General features: G+C 38.3%; 1 protein-coding gene across 2 annotated transcripts; it reads left to right on the forward strand.

Annotated features, from left to right (window-relative positions):
- Positions 1 to 27,126, forward strand: GPALPP1 (GPALPP motifs containing 1). Of its 2 annotated transcripts, none has more exons than XM_081045981.1 (9): positions 1 to 205; positions 3,950 to 4,076; positions 4,885 to 4,986; positions 7,669 to 7,777; positions 13,764 to 13,895; positions 14,454 to 14,618; positions 17,905 to 18,003; positions 23,311 to 23,529; positions 24,167 to 27,126. In XM_081045981.1, the coding sequence occupies exons 1-8, from the start codon at positions 118 to 120 to the stop codon at positions 23,527 to 23,529; spliced, it is 1,041 nt and encodes a 346-aa protein (XP_080902107.1). In that variant the 5' UTR covers positions 1 to 117; the 3' UTR covers positions 24,167 to 27,126. The 2 variants fall into 2 exon arrangements, with proteins under 2 accessions (XP_080902107.1, XP_080902106.1); XM_081045980.1 differs by having other exon boundaries at positions 16 to 205; positions 3,944 to 4,076.

The following is a 27,126-nucleotide window of genomic DNA, read 5'->3' on the forward strand; positions in this document are numbered from 1 at the left end:
TCATTGGTCGGCGCCGGAAAAGCTTCCAGCATTTGCGACGGACCGCGGGCTGCGATTCGGGTGGGTTTCGCTCTGCGAGGACAGACCTGCCCGCGTTCCCAGTGTCCGCAGCCGCGCATGGCGAGGGATCTGATCGGCCCAGCACTGCCGCCGGGCTTCAAGGCCCTCGGGACAGCGGAGGACAAGGAGCGGGACCCCAGCCCCGGTGAGCCGCCGCGCGTCCCCTGCTCGCCGAGCCCGCCCGCCCCTGCTCTGGCCCGGCCTTGCTCTCTGAGTAAAGGTCGGAGGCCTGGGAGGGCGCATATCACTGTGGAGACAAGTGGAAAGATTTGGAAGACCTAGGAGTTACGTGGTGCAATAAGCAGGCCGTGGTGAATCAGGGATGAAGAGGGAAAGGGGGGTTGATGACGTCCAGGTTTCTGGTGTAAGTAGCTGGATGATGCTGATAGCATTTATCGAAACAGCTGGAGGAAGGTCAGATCTTGGGATAAAAGTAATGAGTATAGTGATGGATGTGTTTAGTGTGACATGTTTGGGTGACACTGTAAGGAGATATACGTGGAAAGGGAGATAGATTTGCACGTAAGGAGAGTTCTGGACTAGACATACAAATGTGTTTATATATACCCTGTTTCCCCGAAAATAAGACCTAGCCGGACAATCAGCTCTAATGCGTCTTTTGGAGCAAACATTAATATAAGTCCTGGTCTTATATAAGATCTGGTCTTATAGTAAAATAGGACCGGGTCTTACATTAATTTTTGCTCCAAAAGACGCATTAGAGCTGATTGTCCGGCTAGGTCTTATTTTCGGGGAAACACAGTATGTGATCATTAAAGGTGGGCGCGAATAGGGTCACTTGGGGGGCGAATAGGGTCACTTGGGGGAGAGAATGGGACCTAAGACTGAGCTTTGAGAATCTTTAACACTTGGAGGTTTAGCAGAAGGTAAGCTAGTTGAGGAGAAAGGAGGAACAGCCCAAAAGACAGGACACAATTGAGAGTGGGGTATCACAAGCCAGAAGAAAAGACAGTTTTAGGGGAGTGAGCCATAGTCGTATGTTTCAGGTAAGATGAAGACTGAAAAAGTTCCATTTGATTTAGCAGCACGGAAATTTTATTCTTGTAGGAAAAGTTCAGTACTTACCCAGTGTAGTGATTTCCAATCGGAATCTTCAAGAAGGAATATGGAATTCTTAAAAGTCCTTCAGTATCTCACGCACTGTCCCTCCTTCTCTTCCCTCCCCTTTCAGGATTTTACTGTGTTGCACAAACATTTTGCAAGTTGAGAAACAAAGACTGGATTAACCTCACAGTTCCTGGGATAGTCCCGGTTTTGGCACTGAAAATCCCACTTCCAGGAAGCTCCTTAGTCCCAGGCAAACCAGCACACTTGGTCACCCCCTTTCTGTCTTCCGTGGCAAGGCGCCTCAAACTTGTCTGTGCACCTGAATCACCGGGAGATCTTGTTAAAAGGCAGGCTTTGATTCCGAGAGCTGGGTGAGGCCTGAGATTCAGCATTCCTAACCAGCTTCCAGATGCTGCTGCCACTGGTCCTGCTGGTTTGGGCTTTTAAGTCAATTTATTGTGTGCTGAGCACTTGTTCTCTAGTTATACACACAGGGGGGATGGGAAACATTTTAGAATAGACCAGTGGTTCTGAAACTGGCCCTGATTTCTCCCCTGAGCTGTGTACTAATATACTCAAGTACCACTGATAGTATCCCTGAAATTATCAATGGGCGTGTTAAACCTAAGATGCGAAAAACAAGCTCTTGACTCTTCCCCCCCCAAACCTCCCCTCCTGGCTTGCCCACACTGAGAATTGCATTGCCATCCTCCTGGCTAGCCAATCGGCGAGAAACCTAAGACTCATCCTGTTCCTTCTTTTGCCCTTCCTGCAAAGTATGTTGTACATCAGACCATTTTTTCATCAGATTTCTAACTCATCTCCCCTACTCTTGATCCGGTCTATTGTCCACGAACAGTTTTTGTTTTTTAAGGTAATTCCGATTATGTCTCTCCAGACTTGAAAGCTCCCAATGACTGCCTGTTGTATTTAAAAGCCCAACTCTTTACCCCAGCTTATACTAGCATTTATTGAGTACTTACTGTATAGCAGATACTGTCTTAAGTGTTTTGATTATATTAACTGATGTAATCTACAGCACAATGAGTTTGGAACTATTACTAACATTGTACAGGTCACTAGTGTGACACAGGAAGGTTAAATAACATCCAAGTCACACAGCTAGTAAGTGGCTGAAATGCAAAGCCAGAGACTGGCTCCAGAGCACGCAGTCTGGCGCCTTTGTAGCGTCCAGCTTCATCTTGTCGTTTTGCTTACTTTGCTTTAGCCACACAGGCCTTTGGGCTAAAGCACATCAGTCTTGTTCTCTCCACAGAACTTGTGCACTAGCTGTTCGTCCTCCTAGAATTTTCTTCCCTCAGATTGTTGCATGGCCACTGTCATCTCCCTACAGATGTCTTCTCAGAGAGGGCTTCCCTGACCACTGTCTTTAAAATTACCCTCCCACATACTCAGTCACCTTTTATGTTCTTTGTTATGTTGTTTGTCTAGAAGTATTTACTCAATAAGTATTTGCTGGATGGGTGGATGGATATTGACATCTTGTTGAATGTTGTCTAGCGTACATATAGCCTCTGAAATCAGACTCCTGCGTTCATATCCCAGCTCCACTATTTAGTTGTGTGACGTTGGCAGGTTGCTTTCTGTGCCTTTGTTTTCTCATCTGTAAGATAGAATTAATATTTCCCTGATAGAGCTGTTGTCCAAGTTAAATAGGTCAATGCACGTAAGACACATCAGAATTCAAGACGTAGTTTTTCTTTTATTTATTATTTTTAAGTTTTTGTTAATATTGTGAATCAACAGCATACCTGGGAAGCTCTTTGGAAAATCATATTTCCAGGCCAACTGAGTCAGGTCATTGGGGAAATAGCCCAGAATCTAAAAGATTGGGGCGGCCCGGAATATCAGGTGGTTGGAGCACCCTGCTCTTAAGGCGGAGGTCGCCAGTTCGATTCCCACATGGGCCAGTGAGCTGCGCCCTCTACAGCTGAGACTGTGAACAACGGCTCTCCCTGGAGCTGGGCTGCCATGAGCAGCTGGAAGTCGGCATGTGCAGGCTGTTGTGAGCTGCCAACCAACGACTGGCGACCGACTGCCTCAACAGGGGGCAGCGCAAGGCTCATAATACCGGCATGGGCCAGGGAGCTGTGTCCTACACAACTAGACTGAGAAACAACACAGCTTAAACCGGAGATGAGGGGAGCGGGTGAAGTGGAAGAAAGGGGGAAAACGAAAAAGATTTTGGCAATTCTGATATGCATCCAAGCTTAGGAGTATGGAAATAGAATTTCAGCATCACTGCATAGACATTTGTGCATTGCAATTTTGCTGAGACGTAAAATGACAGCAAGTCTCTCTGTTGAGTGGACCCAGAAGAAGGGATGAGACCAGTTAGAAATTAGAATGGCTAGTTTTGATTTTTGGTATATTAGAATATAGAATGGCAAATTTGTTGTTTAGTTCACTCCATTACGTATTATCTATCAAATACTGTTTGTAAGAAAAATAATTTCATGGAAACTGTTTCAGCAGTTGTACCAACCAAAATTTCAACCGAAGCAAAGATTACAAGATGTCAGGGAAGTTAAATGCTATTATTAGACTTACAGGTTTGGGTATTAAAGTTTTTATGAATCTCTCCGTTATACTATGCAAGACTTGGGGTCTGCCTTCCTGGAGTTGGAAAGACAAAACCACTGTACACAAAACAGGAGCAAATGAGATTAAATTCCGTAACAAATGATAGGCAGCCAGTGCTGTGAATTTCAGAAAAGAACGTACAGAATATCAGCGAGGGAGCTCACTGGGACAGTTGTGACTAGTTACAACATACATGAGGCATCTTCTTCAGTTGCAGGACCAGCCCTACCCCCTGATTATAAAAGCAGTAGTTCAGAGTCATCAGACAGCGATGAGGACAGTAGCTCTTTGTACGAAGAAGGAAATCAAGAATCTGAAGAAGACGACACTGGCCCAACTGCAAGGTCAGTCACTTACTGAAATGATAACCTAAGCTTCAAACCTAGAATACACTGTCTGGGACAGATGGCTAGTAAGGGGATGTCACAACTGAATTTACACAGCACAGGAAGAAATCATTTCCTGTGACATTTCCTTGTGAACTATGCCTTCTACAAAAAAATGTAGTCTAGTAGGACATAGCTGTGGGCGTACCTAGAATTTCAATAAAATTCCTAGAAAGAATTTTTCCTTAAGGCATTATTAAAGTGACTATTCTAAATAAACCATACAATTTCTTTTTAAAAATTGTGTATGCAGTGTACGTTTTTCGTTTAAGTTAAATGAGTGATTTCCCTCTAACCTAGCATTACCACAGGTCCATGTAAATAAGATGTCAAATCTTTCTTTGTTATTGGGTAGCAAGTATTTTTATGCATTTTAAAGATTCTGGGACAGAAATAGCAACGTAAAAACTCTTAAATGAGACTAAAAGCCAAAGTCAAACTTTTTGCTCAAAAACATCCAGCAAGTAGACTATTATTTGAAGCTTCATTGAGTGGAGTCTTGAATACCACAGAATATATAGAAAATTGATATAGTACTTCTATAAAGAAGTAAAATCAATGTGTAACATTATAGGCCAAAAATAAATTCCAGGAAAAGATTAGAAGGCTGACTGTGTATTCGCTTTTTATTTGGCAAGATTATTGTTTCAGTATTTATACAACTAGTTGGAGTTACAAATTAAAATTTTTCTACATTTAAAAATTAAAATTTCTCTGGAAAAAAGTGTTGACGTATATGTATAAAGTTACACTACTGTGTTTTCAGAAAACAGAGGAGAAATCAAGGTGATGACGACGACGATGATGAAGGGTTTTTTGGACCAGCCCTTCCTCCCGGATTTAAAAAGCAAGATGATTCTCCTCCAAGGTGATAATGTGTAATGTTTAAGGCCAGTCTTTTCTAAACATTTCAACTAGTCTCTGTTAATTCATTAAAGAGATGTCTGACATTCTTTTTTAACTTATGTTTTATATAACATTTGAAAATCATGTAATAAAAATGATTTAAATAAAATAATTATAAAGTTTCCTATAATAAAAATATTTATATGTGTATGACATTTTCATAGTTTATAAAAAATTTTCCACATCTCCTATTTGTACTCACAGAAGTGCTCGTGATGAGCTAGGTAGAACCATATCTTTTCCCCCTTTTTTTAAACAGATAAGGTTGCACACAAAGTAAATGGTAGACGTGAGGCCAACAACCCTGGTATTTGACTTCTGATTCAGGCTTTTTTCTTAATTATTTATTGATAGAAGAAACAAATCCCTATGTGCCAAATTAGACAATTTGAATAACTTCTCTGAACCTCAAATTTGTCATCTATAAAATAACAGCACATACCTTACAGAATTATGATTGAAATTTCATATTTATGTACATACACATGAATGTATATCTTATATGGGGCCTGACACAGAGTAAGGGCATAGTAAATATTGATTCCTGTCTTCCTGGAATTGTAAAATTTTTAAATGCTGAATATGAAATTACACACCAAATTGTCTAATTCATAACACTATATACTAATATGCAAGAACAAGTAAAAAGGGCTGTTGTTCATTTTATATTCAGAGTTTATCATCACATTTGTCTGCTCCTAAGTTTCACAAATAACAGGAATAGGCAATCCACTGTCTGTTTTTGTATGGCCTCCAAGCTAAGATTGATTTCTAAAGAGTCGTTAAAAAACATATACAAGTATGTGACCGAGACCCAAATGTGGCCCTCAAAGCCTAAAGTTTCCTATCTGGCTCTTTACAGAAAATTTGCTAAGGATATAATATTCCCTTTAAGAAAATGAATTATTAGATGTATAGCAGTTTCTTTTTTGAGAATTCTATTTTGGCAGTAACAAAATATATGTGTGGTAGCATACAGTGTTGGCAGAACCTTTTTTGCAACCATGAGATGCCGTGGTTATATTCCTTTAGTGTATGTTAAGAGTCTGTGTATCAATAATTTTGTCCTCACATTCCCTGAGGCCAGAGAGTTAAGCTGTAATTGCATTTGTAGACCTGCTAAAAATTAGGCAAAACCCAAGTAGTGCTTCCTTACAGCTGATAAATGATAGCTGGTATGATCTTCCTAACATGCCAGACTGCCCTGTTTTTCATACACAGAGTTGTTTTGGCCCAGAGAGGTTTATGAACCAAGAGCAGAGGTTATGCAATGGCTCAGATCAGCACCCGGACCTCCTGACTTCCAGTGCTGTTTTCCCTCCTCTGCCAGGAGGCCTGTCTGAGGCTCTAACTGAACAATCAGAAAATTCAGCGTAGGACATCAGAACCATCTTGGTTGCTAATACTGGCGTGGTAACATCTCTGGAAAGCACTTGGGTACGAAACAAAGGATGAAGAACCTTAGAAGTATGAATGAGAAATATGAACCTTAGAAAATACCTTTTGGTTTTTTTCTCTACACAAAGTAAGGTGTTCTCTTTTTTTAAGACCCAGAATTTATGCACTTCTCCCTTTTGGACTGATGACAGTTCCCTCAGAATGTGGCAGTAGAGCAGCTTGAAAGAAAATGAATTTTTCATCAAGTGGACCAGGGCTCCAGCTCAGCTCTGCCACTTACTAGTTTGTGTTGTCCTTCAGCATTATTTTGCTCACCTGGAAAATGCAGTGACATATGCCAGGCAGGGTTGTTTTCATTCCTTCTAGCAGAAAGGTGCAGTGGCTGCAGTGTGGTTAGCACGGCACCGTTCTTGTTTTCTGTGGGTCTCAGATGAACTCCCTTCTTTCTTGTCCACATCCATGCTGTCACTGGATTATTGGTGAGGACAATGCTTTGATTTTTGTACCACCTCGGCACGTGTCACCATAACCTGCTGACATCCATTGTACGCATGTTCTGTGTGTGACCTTAGAGCTCAATTTAAACTTAAGTAGTTCTGACTATAATTATAGTTCCCCTAAGGTATTTTTCAGTGGACAGTGAATATTAAAACTGACAGTCAAGGGTGGCCGGTTAGTTCAGTTGGTTAGAGGGCTCTTTAACAACAAGGTTGCCAGTTTGATCCCCACATGGGCCACTGTGAGCTGCGCCCTCCACAACTAGATTGAAACAGTTACTTGGAGCTGATGCATCGGGAAAAACACACTTAAAATAAAAGTTTAAAAAAACAAACAAAAAAACAAAAAACTGAAAGCCAAGACTCAAAATAGAAAAACATCTTCGGACTTAAAAGAAAAAAAAGAAAGACTTCCTAAAAGAACTATTTTAAATAAAAATTATATATATGTTTTTATTTAACACACTTCTTTTAGGAAGTGGGTATACGCCACTGCCATAAATATTGAGAATTACTGGTTTAGTATCTAATCGTTGATTAACAAACAGAAAGTAAAAATGCAAAAATTAAGTTTTTTAAAGATGTTTAAGTGGAAAAATACTAGGTTATAGAATTAAAAGAATATGTTAAGTAAAATTCTCATTGTCAACACTTGTCATTATCTGGCTTTTTATTATTTTTGTGAACTTAGATCTGAAAACTGCTTTTTAAAGTCAGAGAAAATGATAAAGGTACATTTTATTTTTCAGGCCTATCATAGGTCCTGCGTTGCCACCTGGTTTTATCAAATCTACACAGAAAAGTGACAAAGCCAGAGATGATCCAGGACAACAAGTATCATCACATTTCAACTCTGAGGTTTGGAAAATTTTCAAGTAAAGGACAAGATGGATAAGATGTGGCACACTCAGCTTTACACAGTAATAACTGCAGTCATTCGAGTCACATGTTGTGTAAGACCCAGTCATATTCAGATTAACTTAGGATCGCAGCATAAGTAGATGAAACCAAAAACTTGTCATAGACCTGAGATTCTGTCAGGAAAATAACGTGATGTTGGCAGGGTATTATCTACTCATGCTTCTGATCCTTGAAAGGAAGCTTCAGAGTGCTAGAAAATAGAACATGATGAAAATGTTAAGAAATCGGTGTGATTTGACTCGGAACAGAGAAAGCTGGGGAAGTTTTCAACAATGATCTTTACCTCGACGTTAGCTCTCCTCCTACCTAGCTCTGGTACGTCTGTATAACAGGTACTGGTGGGTAAGTCATTTTATTAAAATATAGAGCAAATGATTTTGGAGTCAAGTGTGAAGACTGTTTCCTTGTTAGAAGCCAGGTCTTCAACAATAGCTGAGATTTATAATTGGTAATGCGTTTTCCTCATGTGGATATGATTTTTATATTCTCCACGGCCTTACGGTATAGATGTGATCCACATCTTACCCATGCGAAAAACCAGAGAAGTTCGGTGACTTACTCAAGATGGCACAGTGTGCACTTACCAAAGCCAAGGCTTAACCCGGTTCTTGAGACTTGAAAGCCCCTGTTCATTCTGTTACCCTCCGTGGCTTCCTGTATGTTTGTCTCCTGAGAACTCAGCAGTTACACTGCAGTTGTTAGTAAAGGAAATGCAATGCCATGGCTAAGATTTTGAGCTTGCAGGTCATTTGTTCATACTGTCAACAGTAGAGCACCTACTACAGTGTGTCAGGCATATCTGTGTGTCGACCGGAACAAATCAGTCGACAAATTCTGTTGTTTCTACCGTCTGAAGACATCCAGAATCCAGCCGCTTGTGCTGCCACCCAGGTCCAACTCAGCATCGTACATTACCTGTTTTATTGGCCACCATGCTTTCACCCTTGTTCCCCTACTGCCTCTTCTCAGCACGGCAGCTGCACTGGCCTGGATGAAACGCAGTCAGGTTATGGCACTCACATTCAAAACCTCACATTGCTCCTCTGCATAAAGCCTGAGTCCTACGGCCCTCTGCGGTCTGGCCTCCGCGAGCTCCCTGACCCTGCTCTGGTTTTGACCTGGCCACACTGGCGCCCTTGCTGTACCTTCTCAGACACACCAGGCTGCCTCCTACCTCTGGCCTTTATACCTGCTGAGTCTCCAAAGCGGTCTTCCCTAGATGTCTGTGTGGCTGTCCTGCCACACCTGCACTTTTTTCGCTGGACTGTCACCTCAGTGAGGTCATTTCTCACCTCCTAATTTAAAATTGCTAACTCCGCTTCCCTGTATGTCTATCCCCTTCCCTCCTTTAATTTTCTCCATAGCACTTATCACTACCTAAGCTACCATTTATTTTACTGCTTCTTTTAGTTTATTACTGACCTTTCCCACAAGAAGGTGAGTCCGTGGAGGACTCGTATTCACAGTATTTGTTGAACGAATGAATAAGTCAGGCACAGCCCTCGCCCTCATCACATTTACAGTGTAGTGGGGAATATATACATTAAACGGGTACTTTCTAATATGAGGAACTCAGAAGGTGAGACAAAATGTAGTGCAACCATGACAGGAAAATATAAACCAACCTGAAAAAATGAGAAGTCCTTTCCTCTGAGAAAATGTCTAAGCTGAAGATTGATGAGTTGGAGCTATCTCAGCAAAAAGGGCAGGAAAGATTGTTCCAGAGAGTACAGATAGCTTATTTGAAAGCAGAGAAATGTGGAGAGGAAGGAAATTAGGGTTAAAGAAATCCAATGTGGTTAGAATGGAGAGAATGAGAAGAAGGGTGAGAGAAAGGGAGAGAAATACCATGTTTCCCTGAAAATAAGACCTAGCCAGACAGTCAACTCTAATGCATCTTTTGGAGCAAAAATTAATGTCAGACCTGGTATAATTTTACTATAAGACCGGGTATAATATAATATATAATACCAGGTCTTATATTTTTGCTCCAAAAGATGCATTAGAGCTGCTTGTCTGGCTAGGTCTTATGTTCGGGGAAACATGGTAGGCCAGCCAGACCACTCAAGTGTTGAATCCTGGCTGAACTTACTTTCATTATTAGTAGCTTAGTTTCATTATCAAACTTAGTTTCATATCAGTAGCATGCAGGTTGTTCCCTTACAGAGTTGTTGGAAGGATAAATTAGAACGGTAGGTATCTAATTTATAATAACTAATTCTGATCATTTGCCACCTCCCACTGATGCTATGCCAGTGACTTGGAAAACTTGACACCGAGTCTAAGGAACCCTTCCTGGCAAGGGTGTTAAGTACAGGACTGAAGCACCAGAGGACGGATTTCCGGCTGCATGGAGACTGAGCTGACATGTTCAGGCTAGGCTTTGCCCACCACATTCACAGAGGAATGCTGGGGGGAAATAAGATGGCAGCAACAGTACTACACAGCTAAGCTTAAAAGGAAGAGAGAGAAATCCCCAGGTGTTGATAACATTGAGAGAATCTAAAGCCAGAGCAGTAAACACGAGTTCCACAGCAGAGGGCACCGCCATAAGCCCTAGGGGAGTGGGCCCGGGGACACTTGTAGGTTCAGGTCACTCGGGCAGGGAGAGTGATTTGAGCCCACCAATTAAACCCACAGCCTCCATGCACTGCTCTGTCTGCAAAGAGTACTAGAGAGATGAAAGCAGTCCTTGGGAAAGTCTGCTTCGGTCTAGGGCCTTTTCAAGCTCTATCACTACTTTCAAATGATTCACACACAGAAAAGTGTGTCTGTCCAGCAGTCTGTCTGCCTCACGGGAGGTTGGCAGGGACAGAGAAAGGTAAATGTGGTACAGTGTTAGCAACTGATGAATTTGGGTGAGGATACATGGGTGTTTGTTGTGCTCGTCTTGGCATTACATCTTTCAAAATAAAAGTTTTGAATAATGAGTCAACTTGACTCACACGTGAAACTTTGTCCTAACTCACCTGGACTGCAGCTGGGTAGTTTATGTAAGTAACTCCCTAGCTGGCATCTCCTCTACTTTCTCTAGCTTCTCTTAGCAACACAGGAGGGGTAAAAGGGGGGGTAGAGATTACACCATGGTACACCTGTTAAGGTACGCTTAGTTCTGAATTCTCTGCTTTGCAGTTTCCCTTTAAACTTTGTTCCAAAGACACTTCTTTTTCTTGCTTTCATATTTTCCTCGCAAAGAGAGTCTCATTCGCAACATACACCCCCAAATTAAGACACACATGATAATACTAATGGGTAACGTTTGTTGAACACCTGCCATAAACTAGACACTGCAAAGAACATCAACTGATATTTGCATGACTTAATTATATTTGCATAATTGCATAAACTTAATTTAATCCAAACAGTCATCTGGGGGATGGTGTCTCCGCTAGAAGGCTTTTAGCTGCAAATAACAGGAAATCCAACTCAAAATGGAAATTCGTCTTAACCTCCTTAGTTAGCAGATAGATTGTTTATATAATTTCCTGGTGGGTTTATAATCTATATTCCCCATATAAGGAAAATGTGTTCCATAATAAGAGATCGGGAGGTAGGGTCATTCATTCCTGGGTTTGTTAATTTAACCGCTTAATGGATCGTCCAGGGCTGCTGTTATTTCCGTCTTCTCTCATCCATGACATGAGAATTCCTCTTAGGCTGACCCTTTTGTGATACCAAGAAGCCTGTCAAAGTTCTCAGATTCCCATGCAGCTAGAAACATCCAGACATAGGAGGGGATGGGTCCCTGTCCTGTGCCCCTGTGCCCCTTTTTTAAAGGGAAGAAAACCTTCCTGTGTTTCCTGGAGACCTCTTCTCATGTTTCTTTGGCCACATGGACTCATAAACCTGTTCGTTCCTAAGTCAACTAGTTGTTCAAAAGGAGCGAAACCAAAGTGTTTGGCTTAGAATTACCAACGTTTTCCCAGGAGTTAGGGAAGGTCCCGGTTTCCTGAGAAGAGCATGGCTCCAAGAAGGATGAGCAAAACCAGTGTTCTCTCAGCAAGAGAATAGTTACTGTTGAAGCTGTTACAGTCCCCATCTGAAAGACAGAAATGAGGCCTAGAAAGGTTAAATAACAAGCGTGAGGTCACGTGGCTAACTGAGCCTTTGAAACTTGGTCTGTCTAACTCTGCAGCCCAAACTACCAACAAACAGGGTGCGTAATCTCTATTGTATTTCTGGATAACATAACTCACCTTTAAAAAAAAAATTAACTCATCTAGGACACCCAAATAATTTACTACCTAGATTGATTTGGGTTTGTGATTCGGGTTTCTCAGTGTTTTACCTGATTTCCTGTTTGTTCCCCCATCCAACCATTTAGTTTATGTCTCCAACATCCTAAGCGATTTTTATTTCTAAAAATTTTAGGCATTATCCTACTAAGACATGCTAAAATTTCCCTTCATAAAACTCTCTCTTGTTAGATGGAAGTAAAAAATACCATTAGCTGATCGATCCCATCATCTTAATTATCAATACTGTATTGATACCGTGTCTCTTAATAGTTTAAATGTTCATTGTATCTTTTATATCTTCTCATGTTACTAAGTAGTATAATTGTACAGGGTTTAAAATCTGTTTAAGATAATGTCTTTGACATCAAAGCGTTTACTGTTATAGAGTTAAGATATAAACACTTGAAATTAAATCATTAACTGTTGAAATAAAACAAAAGGGGCCACTGCAGTGTAAGTAGAAAAAATACTACGGTAGCCTTGATCGTAGAATATTGGAGTATTCTAAGAATATTCTAAGTATTCTAGAATATTGGATTATTAGCATATCTAATATTGAATATTAGATACTAGTTTTATAACCTTGGATAAGATGTTTATCCTTTCGAAATATTAACCTAGGTTTCCTTAAAAAGAAAACAAATAATAATGCCATTTCACAGTTTCGTTAGGATCAAATTAGGCATCGCATACCATAGTCCATAATTATTGATAGAGAAAGCGGGGGAGGGTGAGAGAGAGGGACAGAGAGAGAGGAGGGGGAGAGAGGGAGGGAGAAAAGGAGAATGATTCAGAGTAAGCCACAAGTAAGCCATAGTTATTTGTACCAATAGCAATCACTTACAAGGGTTCAAAGAAGAAACCACTCATGGAAAGTTACCTTTGAGTGGTTAGTGGGGAAAATGTGAACAGTACAAATGATCCTCCTGGAAGTTAGAAAAACAAGAGGAAGAAGCTGCCTGTCGGAGCTGGAGGACAAATGTGTTTTATCGTTCCTCTTAATGTATCTTATCTTTGAGGAAGGACTGCTTTAAACCCTACTGTGTATAGCATCTAACCCTCAGTCTCACATAAAAACCCTTTATTAAAATGATTTACTGAGAACAAATTGAATTCAACTATTACAATACTGTTATATCTTTGGAGTACTCTGGGGTACTCTGAGGTACTCTGGGAATCCCATGAACTCATTCGGGTTAGCACTTGTGAGGAACAGCCCAGCACTTCTGTGTCAGCGGACTGGACTGAATCATAAAGCTGCTACAGCTTCCAAGAATGTCTCTCTCGTGTGCATCTTATTCCAACAAGCTTTTTCTGTGCCAGGAATGCAAATGGTCTCAACTTATATCATCTCTGACCAATCGATAATGATTACCTAGAATATCAGGTTGAGAAGAATTGTGAGGTCACATCTTTGTCCATCAGGAAGAGCCGAAAGGATGTAATGAGGTCTGCCATGGACATAGGAGGAGAGGTGGGACAATCCACACGCCATATTTGTCAGCTCTGTGCCGTGCACTAGAAAGGTCCTCGTCACTCAGTGATTGCTCAGCAGTACATTGTTTGCTTTTTTTGTTTTATTGTCTCTAGGTACTCAGTTTCAGCTAAATTTTAAGTAATTTAGGATCATTTTTTACAACCTGCAGCTCTGCTCTTCGTTTAAAGGTAATGTCTTGTTTCAAAAGGAAACAGATAGCAGTGAAGATGAGAACATTGTTGGACCAATGCCTGCAAAAGGACCGGTTAACTATAGTGTGACAACAGAGTTTGAGAAAAGGGCCCAGAGAATGAAAGAAAAACTGACGAAAGGAGATGATGTAAGTTTTAAATATACTTTACTCTGAGAGACCGACTACATTAAAAATCTAATTTTTAAAAAGAAACATTTAAAAAGTGTGTCTGTGTGTGTGTGAAGAAAATTTCAGAGCTGGGTAACCCAGAAGCTATAAAAGGAAAAGACTGGCAAGTTTGCCTGCTTAAAAAAAATTTTTTTTTGGGGGGGTGGGGAATCAAACCATTTTATTGAGAACCTTCGGGGGAGGGTCGAAGGGCTGGGAGGACGATGAGATCCTAAGTCTTCGGTCGGCCCGGATCTCTCAAGCTTCCTGGCTGCCAAAAGCTAAAAATTTTTGTATAGCAAAAAATAAAGTCAAAAGAACAATAAATAAGGTGAAAATACTTATAATGTATATAGAAAAATGAAAAGGCAAAAACATCTTTCTATTAAATCTTTTGTCTTAAAGTCTGTTACTAATTTTAAAGCCTCAGTTGAGACACATAATCACTTATGAAGTATTTTATACACACACACCACACACATGCACACTCTTATTCTTTCCAGGCTACTTTTTTTAAACTTTTTATTTTTCTTAAAGGATTCTTCTAAACCAATTACAAGGGAGTCGTGGATGACTGAGCTTCCTCCGGAATTGAAACACTTTGGTCTTGGGCCCAGAACTTTTAAGAGAAGAGCCGATGACAAATCTGGAGATCGATCAGTCTGGACAGATACTCCAACTGACAGGGAAAGGAAAGCTAAGGTGAAAGGGTTTGTTCACGTATTTCCGTCTATGTTGGCTCCGTTTTGAAAATCCAAGGAAAAAAATTATGTAAGGGTACTATTTTTCAAATTATAATTCCAAAGGGGAAATACAGATTTCCTCTTGAAGGAGAATTATAAGGAAGGAAAGTGACACCAGTTGCTTACTATTTCCCAATCAATTGTCTCATTTAAAATCTCCAGGAAACCTGGAGACATGGGTTTATTGACTTCATTTTATAGGAGAAGCTAACCTCTATGAGGTCAGCTTTTCTGGAATTACAGTGCTGGTAAGTGATGAACAGTAATTCCATTCTGGATCAGCTTTAACTTCTTGGACTCAGAAACTCGAAAACTGGTCGTTATACAACATCATACTATCTCCATGACAGTGTATCTTATAAAATATCTTGAAAAAAACCAAAGCCACAGATAAGCATAGATAGTTAAACCAAACATAGAGACTCACTCTCTCAGGTGCAGTGAGCTTCATGTTACTGTCAAGATAGGCAAGAAACACTTCATGAATAGTGTTAAATACTGTATGGTCTCACTTTATGTGGAATCTAAAAAAAATTTTAAAACACAAACAAGCTCATGGATCCAGAGAACAGATTGGTGGTTGCCTGAGGTGGTGGTGGGGGATGGGCAAAATGGGTGAAGGGGGTCAAAAAGTACAAATTTCCAGTTATAAAATGAGTAAGTTGTAGAGGTATAATGTACAGTATGGCGACTAATATTTGTATTGCATATTTGAAAGTAGCTAGGACCCTGGATCTTGAAAGTTCTCATCACAAGGGAAAAAAATTGTAACTGTATGGTGACAGATGTTCACTAGGCTTGCTGTGAGGATCATTTCACAATATATACAAATATCGAATGGAATATATTAAACAATTTACAAAGTATATACCCAAAAATATATACATAAAATACATTGTTATTTTAAATTTTCTTCTCTTGAAGTCTTTTCTATTTATTATGAAATATTTCATTGTAAACTAGGAGTTAAACCAGTGTCCCCAGCACTACTGCTTATATTTACTCCATCCAAAAGCTTTAATTCCATTAACATGTCCCATTCAAATCTTAAATACTTGTCTAATTGGCACCTTATGATTATAGCTTTGTCGGTTCTGACTTAATTGCACACTGAATTCATTCCCCTCACTCGGTTTATCTTGTTCATTAGTACCTAGAATTATGAGGATTTCTGTTTTCGTTCTGTAACTATAAACTCTGCATAGGCATTCTGTTGTTTGCAGGTAGTAATAGAAAAATGAAAAGGCTCCTTAAGGAGCTTTCATTTTACTGGAGAATTGTTTGTGAAGTAGTGTTATTCTTAAAATGTGGATGGTTTGTTGAAGTCTCCACATTTTAGCACCCTACCCTGAATATGTAGCGACTTCATAAGTTGCCTTTCACCCTGAAGATTAAAGGAAATCTAAGAGTTCTGGTAGAGAATGAGGTGAACCAACACATATGGGGGCAGAAGAGGCAACAGAAGATAGTCGGGGCACAGTCGTAGGCCACACCTTGGAATGACTAGTGTTGGAAGGCCTGTCCAATCTTTCTTAACTGGTCTCTTGTAAAAATAACATACTACTGCTGTTTTATCATTTAGCCTTTAAGATTGTCTCCGAAACTACAATTAATCCCCTTGCTTACATGGACCTTTTATCTGTCCCCACAGTTAGGCATGTTTTTCTGCCCTTCCGTTCCTCACTGTAGGTGAGTAGATGTCCACCTACAGGCAGATACGCAGGGAGTCTTGTTCAGAGGGAAATATCACAGGAAAACGGAACAAATGGAAACGCAGCAGTACGATCTGGACATAAGTGATCTGAGGCCCTATGACCGAGTTCTTTAGATCTCATCCTTCTTTTCAGGGCTGGAAATGTTTTGTTCAGTACTTCCAGTGGACTCATAAAGGGATCATTAACACCCCTCAAATTGGATGTGGTGCTATGTATTACAGCATGTGGTAACAGACCTATCGTGTTTGTGGTCCACACTATGTACTTTCACAGAGCTGCTCATTTTCTGGTGCTTTGATCCTATGTAAAGCTCATGACTAACTTTTAATTTTTGTAACAGATCTTCCTTTTTGATAGGCTGTGTCCACCACTTCAGCCTACTTGTTTATATTTGATTCCCCAGCATACATCTCCCATATGACTAATGTTCTCACATTCACTCGGCCTACATTACCTGAAAGAAGTAAAATTGCTCTTTAGAGAGAAACAGAAGTGTGATGCATAAATTAATTGAATAAGACTTGTTATGTTCTCATCTCCCAGTCTTGACTAGATCTGTTAACTCTTAAATAGTTAGGTCTCTATCTCCATCTACCGTAACATCGTTTTTCTCTGAATATTTACAAGTAGACACATCAGTTTTCTGGGAAATTTTTTATGGAAAAGTAAGAAAGGAGCTATTCCTATGTTTTTAATGTACTTTATTAAACACAATGTTGTTGCAGCCAATTATTGAGATAAAAATTATATAAGGGCCTCACTGTTTTTCTTCAGCAAATATCAACAACATAAAAATATGCTTCGAGAATAGTGGTTTTCAGTGTTTTTATGTGGGCCTTCTTCATTCCTGGTCGGCACTATATGCTCTAGAATTTTTTGTTTTTAACTAAATTTTATTGGAAGTTTACATGCTTCATTTTTATGTGTGCGCCGTGGTAAATGGTTGTTTGTTTTATTTCAAATTCCAGTTCTTTGTTGTTATATTTTGTATATTGACCTTGTATTCTGGAGCTTTGCTCTACTTGGTTACTAGTTCCAGGAGTCTTTTTGTTGAGTCACTGGAATTTTCTATGTAGACAGTCTTGTCATCTATGAATAAACATGGTTTTATTTCTTCTTTTTCAACCAGTATACCCTTTACTTCTTTTTCATAATTTGTTCTCTCAATAGTGATTTTCCAAGTTTTGAAAACTAATACACGATTTCTTTGTAAGCCTTATTTTCTCTTCTATATTTCATTATTATTTGTCAAACTCATCTCTGAGTTTGAGACATAGGTGGTTCTTCCAGTTAGTTGATTGGCTAGAGTTGGGTTTTTTTCTTTTTCCCCCTCTTGGTTTTTTCAGGAAAATCTTAGAACACTAACAGATCTCTTATCAAGTATATTAACATTTCTAGTCGGAAGAGGTTGAACAAGCCTGACTTTGTTTAGTCTCTGATTACTCAATCTGAGTAAAAATACTAGTATTTCTTTTTTGTTTTCTTTTAATTATATGGTTCAGTAACGTGTTATCTGTGTCTGTTCCTCAGGAGACACAAGAAGCAAAGAAGTCATTCAATAAGAAGGATGAAGAACGTGTATTATCAGGAAGGGAAAAGAGATTGGCTGAGCAGGTATCCTCATACAATGTAAGTCAAGGGAATAAAATAGGCTCATATACTTTATGATCATATACTTTTTTATATTTCTTTCTGTCTTTTAATGCTCTTCATTTGTTCTTTTTCTTGTTTCTCTTTCTTTTACATATCCCCTCTTTATCTCTTTTACTATACATCTGTCCTGAAAAATACTCTATTGTGTATACATATTTATATAAAATCCTTTTATATAGTGCTTTTTAATGTATCTCATGTAATGTTTTTGGTTTTTTGTGTGTTTTTTTTTTTTTTTACTTAAGTCGTGTATCAGAAAATTAATTTGTAGAGATCAGTAGCATGTGATCACAAAGAACCCCATGAACTCCTAGAGAGCCTCAGTCCATACATTTTGAAATTATAAGCAGATTTGGAATGTTTGATGTAAAGATTTAAATATGGGAGAAAAAATATTTTTAAAATATGGTTCAATATAAATTTATAAACTGAACAATCAGTATTCATTTTTCATATCATTTTGTTCTATTCTCTCACTTGTGGAGGTAGGGGAACAACTGGTATTTCAGCTCAAAGAATAAATGTAATCACTGAACCCACTGAGCCCTGAAAGGTGTTCAGGAAAATTACCTTCTGTTTTGTTTCCAAGGTATTAGTAAGAAGTTCCACAAACATGAAAACTGTAGTGAGAATTACTTACTGGACATAGGTAGACCAGTACCACAGTGACGCACACCTGGGACATTTTTGGAAAGTGACCAAAAACTCAATCCCCATGGAACATTTATGAAAACTGACAAGCTCAAAAGTCACACCGTAACAAAATTGAAAGAGTCACTATTATTCAAGCCATATTCTCTGACCACTAGGAATTTAAGTTAAAATCCAGAAAACTTAAAAGCCCTATACAACTAGAAATTAGAAAAATTCAAAGTTTAAACTTTGCATCAAAGAAGACATGATAACAAAAGCTAGAAAATACCTAAACTTGAATGATACAAAAATACAGCATATCAAAATGTGTGGAAGCAATATACAGTGGTACTTAGAGGCAAATTTTAGAGTCATGATCGTTATGTTAGAAAAGAATAGTTGAAAATTCACAAGCTGTGCCTTTTTCCAAATGGGCATTTCTTATAAAACTAAGAATACACCTTCCCTGTGACTCTGCAGCTCCACCCCTGTATATTTGCATACAAGACAAACGAAAACGTGTCCACACAAAGATTTGAACATGCTTTATTCATAATAGCCTCAGAAAGACTTGGACAACAATGTTCATAGATGCTTTATTCTTAAGAGCTAAATTTGTGAACAGCCCAGGTGTCCATCAGAGAAAAAGAAAGCCAAACTGTGTATACAATGAAGTACACTCTGCGATAAAAAGGAACAAATTATATAAGTAAATGTGACAACGCAGATGAATCTCAAAGTCGTTGTATTGAGTGAAAAATGTCTTACACAAGATTTCCTACCCAAATCCATACTCTGATTCCATTTATATGAAGCTCTACAATAAGCAAAATAAATCTACAATGGACAAAAATCAGAATAGTGGTGGTTGGCGTGGTAACGTGGGGATTGACTAGAAAGGGGCATGCAGAGCTTTCTGGGGAATGGAATTGTTCCAAATTTTGAGAGAAGGTTGAATTGTAAAACTTAGTGAATGTAGTATTAAGATCGTGCATTTCATTGTGTGTAAATTTACCTTAAAAGAAAAAATTATAAACAAATATTGAACGCTAGTTAATGAAATGCGTGATAAAGTACTTAGGGGTCTACGTAATGACGTCTGCAGTTGACTCTAAAATACATCAAAAAAATTGGGGTTCTGGGGCTGACCCAGTGGCTCAGGCGGTTAGAGCTCCATGCTCTTAACTCCGAAGGCTGCTGGTTCGATTCCCACATAGGCCAGTGGGCTCTCAACCACAAGGTTTCCAGTTCAACTCCTCGAGTCCCACAAGGGATGGTGGGCTCCACTCCCTGGAACTAAGATTGAACACGGCACCTTGAGCTGAGCTGCCTCCCGGATGGCTCAGTTGGTTGGAGTGCGTCCTCTCAACCACAAGGTTGCCAGTTCGACTCCCACAGGGATGGTGGGCTGCACCCCCTGCAACTAGAAACGGCAACTGGACCTGGAGCTGAGCTCCGCCCTCCACAACAGACTGAAAGGACAACAACTTGACTTGGAAAAAAGTCCTGGAAGTACACATTGTTCCCCAATAAAGTCCTGTTCCCTTTCCCCAATAAAATCTTAAAAAATAAAAATTAAAAAAAATTGGGGTTCTAATCTCATGCTGAAATTCTGGTTACTTCTGAGATATACTTTTCAAAATATTAACATAGTCTTAAGACTAAACTACCCTATGACTCTTGATAAGTCAAACACTTTTAAAAATATTATCATGAAGACAAAAGGAATACTGAACAACTGGAATCTTAGCATAAATTTTCAAGAGCTACTAAAAAACCATCCCATTCAACATAAATGGCTCTGGCTTTTATAAATTGTTATAAAACACACATTTTTCATTAAATGATTAAATTTGGTAAATCAGCAAATTGACCCCTTAGCAAATTGATCTGTACATGGATTGGCTTCAGTGAATTGGCTTCATGAACTGACTGCTTCTGGGTTTTTTCTTATTTTTTTATAGTACTAGCACTAGTTTGATCATGTGTGGCACGAACCAGACAGTACAACTAAAAGAACTGATGTAACAGTTCATTTCTTTTCTCATAACAAATTTGAGACCTTGAATTGTTTAAATTGATTATAATAGTCCAGTGGTTTCTTGTAGTCCCATCTCTGTGTCCTCTTTGAAGAAGTGTCTATTCAGGTCCTCTGCCCATTTTTTATCAGATTATTTGTCTTTTTGGTATAGAGTTGTATGAGTTCTTTATAAATTTTGTCTATTAACCTCTTAGCATTGGCAAGTATTTTCTCCCATTCAGTAAGTTGGCTTTGGGTTATTTTGGTGGTTTCCTTTGCTATGCAAAAACTTTTTAGTTTGATGTAGTCCAATTTGTTTATTTTTTCTTATGTTTCCCTTGCCCAAGAAGACATATCCAAAAATATACATATATTACTAAGAGCAGTGTCAGAGTTTTCTGCCTCTTTTTTCTTCTAGGAGTTTTATTGTTTCAGATCTTACATTTAAGTCTTTAATCCATTTTGAGTTTATTCTTGTGTATGGTGTAAAAAAGTGATTAGTTTCATTCTTTTGCATTTGTTTGTCCAGTTTTCCCTACCCCATTTATTGAAGAGACTGTCTTTACCCCATCGTATGTTCTTGCCTCCTTTGTCATAGGTTAATTGACTGTAGGTGTGAATTTATTTCTGGGTTCTCCATTCTGTTCCATTGATCTGTGTGTCTGTTTGTATGCTAGTCCATGCTGTTTTGATTACTATAGCCTTGCAGCTAGCGTGATACCTCCAACTTTGTTCTTTATCAAGATTGCTTTGGCTATGCGGGATCTTTTTTGGCTCCATATAAATTTTAGGATTATTTGTTCTGGTTCTGTGAAAAATGCCATTGGTATTTTGATAGGGATTGCATTGACTCTATAGACTACTTTGGGTAGTATGGACATTTTAACAATGTTAATTCTTCCTATCCATGAGTACAGTATATTCTCCAATTTATTTGTATCTTCTTCAGTTTCTTTCTTCAATGTCTTATAATTTTCCAAGTACAGGTTTTTTACCTCCTTAGTTAAATTTATTCCTAGGTTTTGTGGGGTTTTTTTTAATGTAATTACAAATGGGATTGTTTTCTTAATTTCTCTTTCTGATAGTTCATTATTGGTGTATAAAAATGAAACCAATTTCTGAATATTAATTTTGTATCCTGTTAGTTTACTAAATTCATTTATCAGTTCCAATAGTTATTTTTTGTGGAATTTTTAGAGTTTTCTATATATTGTATCATGTCATATGCAAATAATGAGTTTTACTTCTTTTCCAATTTGGATGCCTTTTATTTCTTGTCTGATTGCTGTGGCTAGGACTTCCAATACAAAGTTTAATAAAAGTGATGAAAGTGGTGTCTTGTTCCTTAAGGAATACTCTTTTAGCTTTTGACCTTTGAGTGTGATGTGTTAGCTGTGAGTTTGTCATGTGTGGCTTTATTATGTTGAGGTGTGTTCCCTCTATTCCCACTTTGCTGAGAGTTTTTGTTACAAATGGATATTGGATTTTGTCAAATGTTTTTTCTGGATCAATTGAAATTATTTATATCCTTCATTTCATTTATGTGGTATATCTCATTAATTTATAGATATTGAACCAACCCTGGCATCCGAGGAATAAATCCCACTTGATCATGGAGTATGATCTTTTTAATGTATTGCTGAATACAGTTTGCTAATATTTTGTTGAGGATTTTTGCATCTATGTTCATCAGTGATATTGGCCTGTAATTTTTTTTGGTAACGTCTTTGTCTGGTTTTGGAACCAGGGTAATGCTGGCCTCACAAAATGAGCTTGAGAGCCTTGCCTCCTCTTGCATTTTTTGGAGTAGTTTGAGAAGGATAGGTGTTAATTTTTTCAATGTTTGGTAAAATTTATCTCTGAAGGCTGTATCCCACTCCCTGCTTCTTTCATCCAGGGTCATTCTATCTTTAATCAATACTGAAATGTCTATAATGAATCTCTAATTTGTGAAACCAGTTGTCTTTGCTCAGACCTCATTCTACTAGATATATGTGAAAATGTGAACACTTGCCCCAACTAAGAAGAAAGAAAATGGGGCAGATAAGAGAAAGAACAGAAAACTGAAAATTCTCTTAGTGTAGGGCATCTGGCAGCATGTCTTGCACAGGCCTTGGACTGTGTCTCCTCCGTGCCGTTACTTGTCTGGTTTGTCCTTATTTTTGCTTCAGCCTGGTAGCCCCCTTCCCTTCCTAATCACCCATCCATGTAGGCTCCACGGACTAGTACATCCATGAAGCTGTAATCAGGCTCCCAAGTGAGGATGTAATTGCTCTTTCTTTCTCACCCATGTTCTTGGTTTGTACTTGAATTTTGATACATCACACAATGCTTTTCATTATGGTTGTTTAAACATTGATTTCTTCTGTGTCTTGCTCTTTTTTTGAGTGTGTGGTATGTAGTTACTAGATGTCTTCATTTTGCTTTGGTTGAATTGAATTAGCCTCTGATATAAATGTTCTTCATAGATGCTATCTTGGATTCTGAAAACCTATTGGAGTTTGTAAATAGCCCCCTGTAATGTTCACCATTAGCACTTAACTATTTTGTTTCACTATCATATTCTGTCAATAATCTATACAAACTAAGATTTTTATTTCTACTTTCTTCTTTATTTCTACGTTTCCCAGGAATCAAAAAGATCAGAATCTCTTATGGACATTCATCATAAAAAATTAAAGAACAAGGCTGCTGAAGATAAAAATAAGCCCCAAGAAAGAATACCATTTGACCGTGATAAGGATCTCAAGGTTAATCGGTTTGATGAAGCTCAGAAAAAAACCCTAATCAAGAAATCTAGAGAACTGAACACCAGATTTTCACATGGCAAAGGCAGTATGTTTTTATAAGTAAGTATATTTCAGTGAGGTATATTTTCATACCGATAAATTTGAACTTTTCTAAAAATACATTTTTTTTCTATAAATGATTATGTGCAAAAATCCATTTCTTTTCATAAGAAGTAGATTATAAATCTGCAAGTCTTTTTTTATAAGTAAACCGATTTTTGAAAATTCAACCTTTGGGGGCTGAAAATGTGGTTTGTGGAAAAGTAGCCTTGTCCTCATAATAACCTAACGGCATTGCTATTAAAAATGCTAAAATAAAAGTTTAGTTTATGAAAAATGGCAAAGGAAAGTGTGGTTTAAAGGTTCGGTAAACATGCATGCTTTATTAAAGGAGGAAGAAACGAGGTTTGCTCGTATCTTTGTGTTAAACAGGATCACAATTAGAAAACGTTCGTTGCTTTTAAAGGTTTGAGACGTGAAGTTTCAGAACCATAACAGCACTCATTTATCGCCCAAACTGACAAGGGTTCATCATGGTAATTAAGGAATCACATAAAATCTAAGGCTGCTTTTTAACATCTTGATGATTTTTTGAATTGTATGAAACCTACATCAATATTAAAATGTAGCTTTAAGGGAAATACAGTTAAAGTAAGAAATATTTCCCGACTTACTTAATTTTCTTATTCTTACTTAGGGGGATTTCCCTGTGCAATGAAGAAAAGTTGAAGAATACTCTTTTACCTGTCTACCTTTATTCCTTTGTTTTGAGTTTCCTAAGATTAGAGATTACTTACTTTAGTCTTAAAAACCGTACAAACTTACCTTGTTCTGTTTGTTTTTTAAAGTCATGTGGAAACATAAAATCAGTGTTTATTATGTAGAATAGGAGTTCATGTGTCTTTGGCTTCTGAGAAAGCATGGGCTTTTCTTCAGATAATTAAGAGGATTTCCCCCCCCCGCGCCCTAATTTTTGTGGTGTCTCAAGTACCCTCTCAGACCTAGTCAGGATGACCCACTGAGTCTCTACCACGTCAGAAATCGCTAACCTGCCCTGGACAAGTGTGCCAGGTCCCTGCAGTAAACCCATGAATTTGAAATGATTTGGATTTTCCCTCCAAATTGTAGTCAATACACGTTTCCTTGAAAATAGAAGATATGGAGGACTGTTTTGTTAAGTTTGCTTGTTAACTCAGGGCTTTTTATTTGTTGTTTGGGGTTTTTGGTCTGTTTGTTTTTAAGTCAGAAAGAGGGATCTCTGTGTTACCTCATGTACTAGGGAAAAACTATTTTGGTTTTTTCAACTTGAATAAGTATTCCTAGGGGAGGCAATCGGAAGGACAAGATGTGCCATTAACCATTAGCAGCGTGACGTCCACGGCTCACCTCTGGGACCTCAACCAAAGCTCGAGAGGTCTTTAACCTCTGCTTGACCCTGATCTTACTATACCCATTTATATTTAACAGATTTTAGCTAACTTATTGGGGACAGATCTTTTATATCAATCATGAATAGGCTTTTTTTAAAAAATGAAACTGTAATCATAACCACCGTAGTGGGAGCATTTTAAGTTTGGAATGCTTTAAGATGTTAAATAGAAGATTCTAAATAGTTAAAGTCCGAATTCAAATTCTGTAAGTGATAGTTCCTTACAAATTGATACTAATTGTTCTGCTAGTCCTGTGTCCTAGTCTTGATGAAGCACAAGGTTTTAATGGGAAAAGATTCGGATTCTAGTTCATTTAGGCTTTATGAAAAATTGAGTAAACTGTTCAAATAATGGTACAAATGATTCTCCTTCTACTCAAAGCAAGGCAGCGTGATATTTTCCATAACAAGTGTAAGTAGTAGCCGACTCAAGGGGTGTTGCTGTTAAAAGATGAATTAGTCTCCTGAGCAAATGCATGAAAAGGCTTCTTTCTCGTCTATGCAGAATTGAAGAGAGCTACCTTTTGACAAAAGATGTCATTTTCCGTGAGTGGTATTTCTGGACACAAATCGTGATGCAGCAGCATCCATTGCTGTGACTTAATTTTGTTATAATTTTTTTCCCTGATGAAAGGAAGAAGTGTTTTCTAGTTCCTCATTCTTCTCTAAATTCCTAATATATTTTTGGGAAATTTGGTATTTTTTAAAGTACAAATGACATCTGTGGCTACTTCCTTTTGCTTTGCTTTCTTCATCTTAAAGGGGTAGGGATAGTTCTATATTATTTATTTACTATTTTGTCCCTCACCCCTGCTGTGTCCATGACCTTAGCAAAAAGGAGAAAAGCCTCTGCTTTCTGCCTGGTACTTTCCACAAGTTACCACCTTTCTGCCACCTCGCATCTAATGCTCTTTCATGCCCCACTGAGTCCAGTTTTAATGAAATGTGAGGCCAGCCCGGAGGTCTTCTGCCCTGTGGAGAGAAAAAGCCCAGTATAACACTGACAATAAAAGAATCAAATAGCTGTTCGCACAGAATGGAAAGGTGTTTGTTCCATTCCCTCCCCTCTTCTGAGCTGCAAAAGGCCTGATTGAATCAACCCATCTGGCAGAAAATTGAGATTGTTGACATTTTCTAATAAGAACTTTTTAATGTCCTACGCTTCTTAGCCAAGTTTTATAGAACTGTGATCTCTTGAAACTTAAAAAGAAAAAGAGCAACAGTAATTTCAAAAATTGAAGCAGCTACTTTAATGTTCTTTACTGATGAAGGTGACATTTAAGTTCATTGTACCTGAAATTAAATGATTTTGTCCACTTCTAAACTGTCATCTGAAATAGATTTAGACGCTTCAGATTTACCACATTACTAGTAAATAAATGGTGGTTTTAGCAAGTGGGGGTATTGTGAAGGGGGACAAAAGGTGAGAGATGGTGGCTAAGTCCATAATAAGACTGTTTTATCAGATAAATCCTTTTTATATTGTGTAAAGTGTCTAAATTAAGCCCTGCTCTCAAGTAAAAGCCACGGTCTTACTAAGAGTTCTTCATCTTGTTTGCATGTAGCAATCACTCGACATTTAATCACTTGAACATTCAATGGTTCTTTGAATTCATGGGGTTTTTTTAGAAGTGAGGTTGAGATTTAAATGGTACTGACGCTTACGTGCTCCAGAAGAGATTAACGGTTATTATATAAATTATCTGATCCCAGAAGATTATGGCACTTTTGTTTCTTAGATAAGGTAGGTAATGATAATATTATTAATCAGAAATATGTGATCATGAGAGATCATTTTTAGACTAGTTACAAGAGCCCATATCACTTCTCTCTTTTTCCATGACAATGCTGCGAAACAATTCTCTGTTGAGTTATTATATATATCTAAGGAAGAATTACCAGGGAGGGAAGTGGTCAGAGACAGTACTCATGTAACATCAAAGCCAAATATTCTATTTCAGAATGTTGACTTACTTTCCTTTGACTTTTGATGCCATCATGTGATTTAAATCTACAGTTACGAAAGGTCATGCATTTCTTACTATAGGAGAGGTATATTTTTTGCAGTTTAAAAAATTAACTGTGACTGTAGTATGTACAAAATTAAAAAGCTATACGCTGCCCCTTTAACCTTTTCATTTTGAACTTTACAGTTAAAAGACTTTTTAGAAAAGAAGTCCTGAGGTGTAATTTTTTTACATATAAATAAAGTGTCATCTATATCTGAG

Source organism: Rhinolophus hipposideros (assembly GCF_964194185.1).
Source record: "Rhinolophus hipposideros genome assembly, chromosome: 4".
Taxonomy (NCBI): Eukaryota; Metazoa; Chordata; class Mammalia; order Chiroptera; family Rhinolophidae; genus Rhinolophus; species Rhinolophus hipposideros.